At 42.8% G+C, this 11761-nt stretch overlaps 1 protein-coding gene across 1 annotated transcript; it reads left to right on the top strand.

The window, feature by feature from the left end:
• The first annotated feature begins 5578 nt into the window (after positions 1–5578).
• On the top strand, positions 5579–6407 carry LOC122487008 (olfactory receptor-like protein OLF4). Its single transcript, XM_043586856.1, is given in 2 exon segments — positions 5579–6352; positions 6354–6407. Coding segments are annotated over 2 exon segments (828 nt in total).
• Positions 6408–11761: the final 5354 nt, after the last annotated feature.

Below are 11761 nucleotides of genomic sequence, written 5' to 3' on the forward strand. Positions count from 1 at the left end.
AGAACTCAGCAGGTATTCCAGGGAAGGTTCTGAGAGAATGCAATCTGAAAGCTTTCCTCTGAGGTCACCTGGCAGCCTAACCATCTTGGTCTCGGAGACAAAAGAGCATTGTGTTTGATGGCACGGTGAACTCTTTCATTTTTTTAAGGTTTACTTATATTTGAGAGAGAGAGACAGAGACACAGTAAGAGTGCATGAGGGGCACAGAGAGAGGGGGACCCAGAATCTGAAGCAGACTCCAGGCTCTGAGCTGTCAGCACAGAGCCTGACGTGGGGCTCGAATTCACGAACTGCGAGATCATGACCTGAGCCAAAGTCAGACGCTTAACTGACTGAGCCACCCAGTCTCCATTTATTTTTTTATGTTTATTTACTTTTGAGAGAAAGAGAGAAAGAGGCAGAGTGCGAGTGGGGGAGGACCAGAGAGAGAGGGAGACATAGATCTGAGGCAGGTTCCAGACTCTGAGCCATCAGCACAGAGCCTTATGTGGGGTTGGAACTAACCAACTGCGAGATCATGACCCGAGCTGAAGTCGGACGCTTAACCGACTGAGCCACCCAGGTGCCCAACCCACTCATTTATAATCAATTTATTTAAGATGTGAAAAAAAGGAAATGTCTGTTGAAATTAGCAATGTAAGGATTATTGTTGAAAATTAAGTGGTGGGAATAAAAGATCAGTTGGATGCGACTAACGAGGGAATGCCGGGTACTGTCTTCCAGGATAATCTGAACATTTCCAAAGAGTTTTCAGTTAAAGGAAATATAAAAATATACTATTAGGTATGGAAGGAGGTGCAGTGAGGGAATTTAAACAATATTTTTAAGATGGGGTATTTTGGAGCATATTCTGTATCTTTTAGAAAGGTCCAGACCAATGGAGGGAGCCACGACCTGGCAACTGCAGTTCTGGAGACATACATTTCACAGAATCTTCTCTCCATTAGGTCACTTAAAAAGTTTATTTAAAACTCGAACAGGCATATGCTAGAGGGTTTTATTTTGCACTTATTTCATCACCTGGAGGACGAATTTATGTTGGGGTTTATTGGCCACTTACTTTCCCTGTCGTAAATTATCAGTGTAATTTCTTTGCCTTTTACATCGAGTCTGAGTGTTCTTTTCTTTGTTTGTTGCTCCTGCTGAATCATTTTCTTGCTTCCTCTTGATTGCATTTTTTTCACACAAATAATTCTACTCCTGAAACCAATATTACACTATATTTTAACCAACTAGAATTTAAATAAAAACTTAAAAAAACAAAAAAATTTTTCAAATTTTAAGCCAAGTTTACTATTTGCTGTTTAATTCTTGTATGTATGTACAGATATATTTTCTGGGTGGTGTGAGAGTTTATAAACTTTGGTCAAATCTACCAGTCGGCCATACTTTCTCCCCCACCCATTGCTTTCTATGTGCCTCGTAGTCATAAACTGCCTTTTGTATGTATTGCCACCTACCTCCCATCTGTGCTTCCTCACTGCTACCTTTTGTTTTGTGATTGGGTCTATTTTCTAAACTAGCAATTGTCCTTCTGCCGTCCTGTGGAAACGTGAATTTCTCTTGCATTCAACTTATATCTTTCTCACAAATGTGTGTGACCCCACGTAGGTTTGTACAGAATGAAATTATAATTTTATAGCCTGCTCCCTGCATTTCTTTTTATTTCTTTAACGTTTATTTATTTTTGAGACAGAGAGAGACAGAGCATGAACAGGGGAGGGGCAGAGACAGAGGGAGACACAGAATCTGAAACAGGCTCCAGGCTCTGAGCTGTCAGCACAGAGCCTGACGCGGGGCTCGAACTCACGGACCGTGAGATCATGACCTGAACTGAAGTCAGACGCTTAACCGGCGGCCAAGCCACCCAGGCGCCCCCCCCCCGCATTATTTTTAAAGTCAGTTATAATCATAATTCTTGTTTTCCTATTCTTTTTTGAGGTTTTTGCCTATTCCATTTTGATTTTGAGACGTGTGTTAATGTGATGAAATTGTTATTTTATATATTTTCCTACAGAAGAGTCTTTTTAACTCGATTTTAATTAATAAGTTTATTTTGAATTCACTATTTATCCCGGTTTTCTTCTCTCTGCTATTCCTTGTATTTTATAAATTCCATTTTCTAAAAATGTGTTACTATATAAATGAACACCTTTATGAAACAGCAAAAAAAAAATGAATGAAAGAAGTGAGGTCCTGCTCGTTTGGATCTTACATTCAATGAAAAAAGCAGAGTGTATCTGACACAATGTTCTCAGGGATAGACATATGAAGAAAGGAAACACGTTTTTGCACACTCACACGTACACACATATAACTCAACAAGGAGAACCACGAGTGATTGGTCTGCACCCTGACCACGTACGACATGCTCTGATATTTTCTATTGTGCCTTAGTTTTTCTATTCTAGTTTATTCTTGCAAACCACACCCTGACCCCACAAATGGTCCCAGTCTCAGAATATGGAAAACATTCCTCTCCCTGGTTCTCTGTTCCTGTGCTGGTAGCTCCCTGTTTGTGTTCCCTCTCCTTTCATTGACAACTCCTGTGAGCACAATCTCTCATTCGTTCATGCAATATGTATTTATTACCACTGTCCCCAACCAAACTATGTCTGGGGTAAAGGGTGGGAGTAAGTATAACATGCCCAGGGCACCCACAGTCTAGCAGGGAAACATATATGGAATTAAATAAAAATTACAGTGATAACACCACATCTAAATTATCACAAAAGAAAGTCTTTTTTTTCTTGTGGGAATGTCAAAACACACACACACACACACACACACACACACACACTCACACACATTCATGAAGGAGACGACTCCTTGCTGTCTGAAAGAGGAGATGGGAGTTTCAAGACAGAAGAGCCGAGAACTTCCAAATAGACCAGTGGATGATTCCAACCAGAGGGGAAGCAGGTGTGTAGGGGCTCAGAGTCTTGAGACTGGGGCTTGAGATGAAGCTACAACCCAAGTTCAGTGTCGGTAGAATTGATGTGGGTGAGGCAGCATGAGTGCAAAGCTGTTGGGTCAGTCAGGAGAGGCAAGCCAAGTGTTGGAAATATGGATTTGGGGTTCATTCTCCAGGGGGGAGTCAGATGAAAGCATTAAATCAGGAAGGTGGACAGTAATGTAATTGTAATATAGAGAGATCTCTCTGGGGGGTAAAGGTGAATATTGGCTAGAGGGGTGCTAGCCTGTGATGGGTGGAGAGAGGAAGAAAACTGAAATAAGGCTGTGGAATTGGGGCCCCAGAAGTGGGGAAGTGATGGGGACTTTGAGAGAAGAAAAAGTCGGTCAAATCTCCTCACCAGTAAGAAGCACTCATTATCCATTGAGGGAACTATGCTAAGTTCTTTATGGCGTATTCACTAAATCTGCCAACCACCTGAGCAGGATAGATACCTCTAGCCCTACTATTTGGGGAAGGATATTAGCATTTACAGTTGTTTGGTTGGGAAGGTGGGGGAAAAGAAGAGAGGGAAACAAAACAGAAGAGACTCATAAAGATAGAGAACAAATTGAGGGTTGACGGAGGCAGGTGGGTGGGGGATGGGCTAGATGGGTGATGGGGATTAAGGAGGGTAATTGCTGTGATGAGCACTGGGTGTTGTCAGTGATGAATCACTGAATTCTACTCCTGAAAACAATATGTTGCACTGTATGTTACCTGAGTAGAATTTAAATGAAAAAAAGAGTAGTTTGCTTGGTTCTCCAAGTTCAAAAAGCAAACATATGTAGATCCAAAATTCAAAACACGAGTCTCTGATGATGAAGGTGTTGCATTTTATATCATTTATAAGAGGTGGGGTTTTGTTAGCAAATAATCTTTTAAAATCCGCCACTTTTGTTGTACTCTGTGTATTACCCTTAGAGAATTGTGGGGGTTTTCCCTTGCTTGTTATTTAGCGGGATGTCTTGATAACATGAAGACATTCCTACATTTTCTTTTGGATAAATTGCTTTTTGCGGCTTTATTATTCTGGGCATCAAGGAGATGTACCTGGGGTTGGGGTGTCGCCAGAACCAGGGACACTTTCTCGTCATCCTCACCAGGGGCCACCTGAGCTCATTAGATCATTCTCCCCGCTTTTCTTGCTCTCAGTTTTTGAATTTGATTTTTGTTTCTGTAAATGCTGGACACAAAATGATCACCTTAAAATCGAGACCCATGTCTACATGCTCACGGGAGACTTAACTACTAGAATTTGGATGTTTTTGCAACTTATAGGAAAGACAATCTGATATTGCACAGCTTGCCTTGTATCATTGTTTGCCTAATTATTGCGACTGGAGGTGAGAATAGTCTGGTTGTGACATGGTCCAAGGAGGCTATAGAGCATGCATGTGTGTGTGTGTGTGTGTGTGATGAGCAGTTCTCAAGACAGAGGTCCTGGTACCCATACCTCCAGTACGCGACCCTTATAATACAGGTGCCAGATTACTACCAACATATGAAGCTAAGAAGGCCCATTTCTATTCAAAGATTCCTTGGAAACGAAATTAATAAAGTGCAAGGAACACCATGTGAAGGAGGGGTTCCTTGTGCCGGGAAGTTTCATCAGTGTCCGGGAGGCCACCTCATTCCTCAACATTCCCTGCCACCACCTCTCATCAGTCTTCCTCTCGCTCCTTCCCCTGGACACACTGGCTTTCTTTTGAGCCTGGGTCTTTAACACAATATGCAAACAACAAAAGGCAGGATGGTGAAGGGGAGTGGGAGACACTGGCTTCCGGTTAAGGAATTCCTTCCATGTTCAGGAAGGGGAGACTCAGAGGAGGGAAAGGCCCAGCGGAGGGAATACTGTCCGTGATGCTGTCACAGGCTGTGTGGTGACAGATGGCAGCTCCATGCCTGGTGAGCAGGGCGTGATGTTGACACTTGTTGAATCACTGTGTGGCGCCCCCCAAACTAACGTGACCTGGTGTGTCGACCACCCTCATGCTTTAAAAACTTAATGTAGAAAAACCCACGTCTTTCCTCAGAGCCGTCGCACTCACAGTTCCCTCCGCCGGGCTCGCTCTTCCCCAGAGGACCTCGTGTCTCCTGTCTCCTCGAGGGCTCTGTTTACGTGTGTGCCGGTGTGCCCGAACAACCAGGAAGAGCCATCCGTCCATCCACGCTTCCCTTTACACAGGCTTTGTTTTTCTTCACGGCACCTGTCACCTCCTGATATTTTATCTGGTCTTTATTTGCTTATCCCCTTTCTCCATCACTGAACTCTCCAGGCTTTTGTTTCTAGACAGTTATACTCTTTACCTGGAGGTTAGTGAGTGTTCAAAGTTATTCCTCAAATGCATGACAGATTTCAGAATTTCTCATTAAAAATATATAATAGATGAGTAGTTTGGGAAAAGCTAACTGGGGGATGTGAAGCCCTAGTTAGAGCTGACATGGGGAGGGGATTTTTCCCCTGAGATTTTTCCCTGAGAGGGGAAATTTCTGTAAAAAACTATAGAAATTGATCTTTTGAATGCAAAATAAGAATTGTAGAATTTCAATGATATTTGCAATGTTCGTTTTGAGAAAATTAGTCATGTTATTTCTTTGTCCCCCGGTAGTCATCTCCAGCATATGGAAACAGGAAATGATACACAAATTTCAGAGTTTTACCTTTTGGGATTTTCAAAGGAACCAGAGCTGCAGCCCCTCATATTTGGGCTTTTCCTCTCCATGTACCTGATCACTGTGTTTGGGAACCTGCTCATCCTCCTGGCCGTCAGCTCTGACTCCTACCTCCACACGCCCATGTACTTCTTCCTGGCCAACCTGTCCTTTGTAGACATCTGCTTCACCTCCACCACCGTCCCAAAGATGCTCTGGAACATCCAGACACAGAGCAAAGTCATAACCTATGCAGGCTGCATCACACAGATGTACTTTTTCCTTCTCTTTGCTGGATTAGACAACTTTCTACTGTCTGTGATGGCTTATGACCGGTTTGTGGCCATCTGTTACCCCCTGAACTATATGGTCATCATGAACCCCCGGCTCTGTAGGCTGATGGTCCTGGTGTCCTGGATCACGAGTGTCTTGCATTCCTTGTTACAAACTTCAATGGTGTTGCAGCTGTCCTTCTGTACAGAGGTGGAAATCCCCCACTTTTTCTGTGAACTCAATCAGATGATCCAACTTGCCTGTTCTGACACCTTTATTAATAACTTGGTGATGGATCTTGCAGCTGTGCTGCTGGGTGGTGCTCCCCTGACTGGGGTCCTTTACTCTTATTCTAAGATAGTTTCCTCCATACGTAGGATCTCATCAGCTCTGGGCAAGTATAAGGCATTTTCCACCTGTGCGTCTCACCTCTCGGTTGTCTCCCTATTTTACTGTACCAGCCTAGGAGTGTATCTTAGCTCTGCTGCTTCCCAGAGCTCACGGTCAAGTGCCACAGCCTCGGTGATGTACACGGTGGTCACACCCATGCTGAACCCCTTCATCTACAGCCTGAGGAACAGAGATATAAAGAGGGCTCTAAAAAGAATCGTTGGCATTCCAGCAATGCATGGGACAATCGTCCTGAGGCCAAAGACGTGCCCATGATTGCAGGGCTCAGAGCCTCAGAGCCGGGAACTTCTAATCTTTGATCAGTCTGGGGAAGTAGAATCTGCTCCTTCTGTTTATTTCCTGGCATTTCCGTTTGTTTGAATTCACCTTCTCTATACATTGAGGTAACTCACTTTATCAAGCTTCTGTTCTGTCTGATATACCATTTCATCTTTCTCCACTTTAATACGTTCCCAGTGTTTTCCCAATTGTTGGATCACAAATGCCAGGAAATTTCTTTACCTTACAATTGGCAAGTTGGTCTCCTTAAAAATAATTCCATTTCAAACTGAAATGAATTTATACCATGATTTCTACCATGCCACATAAATTTTCCATAATTTTCCCCAAAGAATAATCCCAAGGTGGGTTATTCATGTGGAAAAACACTACACTTGGCCCCTAGGCCCTCGACATAATTTTATTGTAGATGGAAATACAAAACCACTGCTTTCACCTGGAATCTGTCAATCTCTTTTAAGTCCCTTCCTAAAGAACTCTTTGATGATGTGGACTCTAGCAGGGGTCCATTTAAGCCTCAGGCTATTGACACCAATGCTTAGGTAGGAAACCCCAGGCATTTGCTTATGCCCTTGTGCTTGTGGACATTCCCACAAGTGTTTCCCTGACCAGAGCCTATGCTGTGACTGCCCTGGCCTTTGGGTTCTTATTTTGGTCACAAGACACACCTCAGCAACATCCACTGGAGGACTATAAAAACACAAGGTTCATTGCTCACAAACGTTGAGGGCACATGGGATTCCCAAAAGGCCATTCAAGGAGGTCTCAGAGAGGGAGAGACTTTAACAGGGAAGGAAAGAGAGCACTATGAAGGATCTGGCTTTTGGGGGGGGTCCATGGGGGGAGTGACTATGTTTTTCTGGGCTCAGTTTTTATGGATGAATTTAAAACACGAGTGGAGTTGGAGGATGGGCCGAATGGGCCAAGGAGAGGCAGGATGGAGTTATGGAATGATCAATAATGAGAATGGAAGACACAGTGTATGGAACATAACATCGATGATGTACTAGCGGTAATGGGACTGGTGTCAGTACACCTGTGTGAGCCCCCATAATGTACAGAGAAGTTGAATCACTGTATTGCAGACCTGAAACTAAGGTAACATCGTGTGTCAACTACACTCATGTAAACAGTTAAAGAAAAAGAATAATAAAATATTATCCCCCAGTACTCAAAAATAACAACAGCAAAAACCAGACAAAAAGTCCAGTAACGGAATGTGGGCACCAAACGGGAAAAGCGGGGTCACTCACAGTAGTTACCTAGATTACCAGGGCTTTCTAATGGGGGAATTTGTGGGGGGGGGCCTGCATGTTTGTATAGTAACTGAATCATACACCTGGCAATGTGTTAATATGAATGGTGGTCTTTGAAATGGGTGCCTCAGAAGTGAAAAGCCTAATGTCAGGCAATTACTGTACAAACAGGCTTCTGTGTCTCATAACTGGACTCTGTTGTTGTTGTTGTTGTTTTCTGTTATTCAGCCCTGCATCCAGAGGCCTATCATAGCCCCTGGCAAAAACTGATGAGCAAATGAAATGTGTACCTCCCCTGGAGTCAACATGGAAAGACAAATTGGAATAAACAGATTGATCTAATATGTTCTTGGTGTCAGAGGAGACCATAAACCCGAGGAAGCAAAACACCCATTGTGTTCCTATGCAAAATATTTCTTTTTCATGCGCTGCCTCTATTTATTGAAGCGTGGAGGCTTTTGTCTGCAGCTGAGGTGGTTTGTTCACTGAGGTAAGGGGTTGCTTAGTGTCTTCTGTTTTATCTCCGAATTCGCTTCCCGTTTCTTCTGAAAGCTTTGCAACGCTACCTACTATCATGAGTCTTCCTACCGTCGCATGAAATAGGTTCCTTTTCCCAGTATTTGTCACAAATGATGGCAAATGAACAGTATCAGCCCCATCCATTTCGTGCCTCCGTCCCCCTCTGAAATCTCTCCCACCTGCACGACTAGAGGATGCTTCACACGAGAGCTGGATGTCCTGCTGGCATGTGGCTCAGGGTCCCCAGTTGTTCTGCACAAACGTGCATGTCCTTCAAACTCTCCCAGTTACCCAAAAGGGAGCCCACTTGTTCGTAACGTCGTGGGAAATAAACTTGAAAGAGAACGATCATGAGTGCTCTCCTCAACGTCAGATCCTTTGCCACAAATAAAAATCAGCATATCTTCTAATTTTCTAAGGTCCGTTCGCTTGGGTTATTGTATCAGTCAGCTACTGCTGTATAACAGGCGGTCCTTATCAAATGAGATATCATAACACCTTTACAATCAAATGGAATCATATGCGGGGGAGCGTTTCTGATCTCTGCTGGGCTCCTCATGGGTCTGGGGTCAGGTGTGAATCTCTACATTGTGTTTCTAAGGCTCATGCGTGATGTTGGGCTTGGCTGTGGTGCTCTTCTGTCTTCAACCAATTTATGGTCAGATACGGTTCCCATATGGAGGTTAATCTTTTCTTTATGGAAACAAACTGCTTTATCATGTGAATTACTTAAATGTAATTCCATTGTTCATACATCCATATTAACATTTGGCTTCCTTCCCCATTAGAAGTGCTATCTCCCAGCTCTCCTAAGTGAGAATCAGCTACCCGTTCTCTAGATCCTAACCTTAGCCATGACCCATTCGATTTTCTCCACTGAATTAAATCATCGGAGTGTAATTACACACTATAACCTGCATATGTAAAGTGTGCACTTTGGTGAATTAAAGGAGCCACACGCAAATGAACAGTAGATATTTCAAGTTTCTATTTGTGTATATTTTAATACTGTCACATAAGCTTTAACTGCTTTCTTGGAGAGTTTCTTTTCCAAATTTATTTATTTATTTTGAGAGACAGAGGAGAGAGAGAGAGAGAGATGGGGGAGGGGCAGAGACAGGGAGAATCCCAAGCAGGCTCCACAGTGTCAGCCCTGATGCAGGGCTCAGTGCCATGATGTTAGGTAACTTCTAAACATTCAAGCATCCTGAGACTTTGCTGAGTTCATGTATCAGCTCTAGCAGTTTTTTGGTGGAGTCTTTCGACTTTTCCATGTAAAGTATCATGTCTTCTGCAAAAAGTGAAAGTTTGACTTGTTTGCCAATTTGGATGCCTTTATTTCATTTTGTTGTCTGATTGCTGAGGCTAGGACTCCCAACACTATGTTAAACAACAGCGGTGAGAGTGGACATCCCTGTCCTGCTCCTGATCTTAGGGGGAAAGCTCTCAGTCTTTTCCCATGGAGGGTGATATTAGCTGTGGACCTTTTTTTGTACGTTTTTTATGGTGTTAAGGTATGTTCCTTCTATCCCGACTTTCTTGAGCATTTTTATCAAGAAAGAGTCTGTATTCTGTTGAATGCTTTTTCTGCATCCACTGACAGGGTCATATGGTTTTTTATCCTTTCTTCTATTAATGTGATGTATCACATTGATTTGCAAACATTGAACCAGACTTGCAGCTCAGGAATGAATCCCATGTGATCATGGTGAATAATTCTTTGGATACACTGTTGAATTCAATTTGCTAGTATCTTGTTAAGAATTTTTGCAGGATATAAAATCAATGTACAGAAATCGGTTGCATTTCTATACACCAATAATGAAGCAACAGAAAGAGAAATCAAGGAATTGATCCCATATACATAGACCTGGAGGAAACTGTAACTCACAGTGGTGCTGTGAGTTTACTCATCAGGAAGGGGTCACATTCATGGAAAAGGAAGAACAAAAAACCTAACTGCAGTTACTGCTTCCAAACTGGTCTCTTGGGATCAGAGATTCATTAGGGAAATGTCCTTTGTGTGCCAAAGGGTTGTCCACTTGGGAGCCATGCTGGAGTAAGAAGAAAGACATGTACCTAACGAGCAGATACAGGGTGCCGAAAATACCTCCTAGTCTCCTGTCTGTCAGTGTGTGCACCTTAGACAGGAAGGGGTGTGGTTTTCTTCTGTTTGTTCTGAGTAGTAACATTGCCTGGGGCCGATGCTTCCCTGACTGTCCTGCTTTCTCCATTGAGGAGAAAATGATCTATAATCTATCATCCAGAGAGGAATTCAGCATCCAGGGAGGGATTCAGACTTCCATAAGGAGACCTTCCTGTCAGACAACTCAGCCTCATCATCCGTGGATGAGAGGGTCAGAGAGAGTGGAAGTCGAGAACATTAATCTGTCATCTCCTGAGGGCCAATCCAATTTAGCCTAGAGCATATTACTGTGTCTGTGTGTTTGCTCGTTTAATTAAGTTATAATGTATTTATTCAGTGCTAATGACAGTTTCGCTGAATGACTGCCGTTCACACTTTTGAAGATCTTTCTTATTCTATATCATTCAATTGCTATTATGGCCATGCTACAAAAAATATGTTGAGATTGTTAAATTCACTGTGTGTTTCTAATGGAGTATAATTTTGTCCCCCGGGGGACATTGATCAATGTCTGGAGACACTTTGTCTGTCACGCTGGAGAGGGGTACACAGAGGTCAGGGATGCTCTGAACATCTTACAGGGCACAGGACACTCCCCACCACAGGGCAGGCTCTGGGCAGGATGGGTGCAGAGACTGGGAAACTCCTGGTGACAGAATGTCAGTATATGTAATACAGCTGCTTTCAGTTTCTGTGTTCAACCTTGTTACACTTACTCTTATGCCAACAAATTCAGAATAACCCTTTGGCTCCTATTTGAAAGTTTCAAGCACAAACAGTGTAACAGTCCTGTAAGTTTTTTTCCAGGCTGCTGGGTGAAAGAGGCAGTTCTTGTTATTTTCCTAAACCATCCCTCAGTTTCAGCCAAGGTCATATGTTTGATGACCATCCTGATTGGTTTTATTATTATTATATGCCCATAGGTTATTCTCTCTCTCTCTTTTATTTTTAAAACATTATCAACATTTCAAATGATTTCCTGAGATCATTGTTTCTCAATTGATTTTTGCTATACATTTTGATCATAAAAATTTTAAATTTTATTTAAATAAATCTATCTTCTTACTTCTGAGATTATGGCTTTATTTAGTGGGTTTGCTCACCTGTGAATGTTATATGTAGTTTCCTTGATGTTCTGCTATATTGTATGGTTCCGCTTACACTGAGGTCATAATCCCTCTGATGTTGGTAACGTGTCTGCGGGAGAGGACCAGTTTCATATTCTTCCAGATAGATATCCATTGATGTCAGTATTAGTTTAGACATCCC

This window comes from Prionailurus bengalensis, chromosome A2, assembly GCF_016509475.1.
Source record: "Prionailurus bengalensis isolate Pbe53 chromosome A2, Fcat_Pben_1.1_paternal_pri, whole genome shotgun sequence".
Lineage (NCBI taxonomy): Eukaryota > Metazoa > Chordata > Mammalia > Carnivora > Felidae > Prionailurus > Prionailurus bengalensis.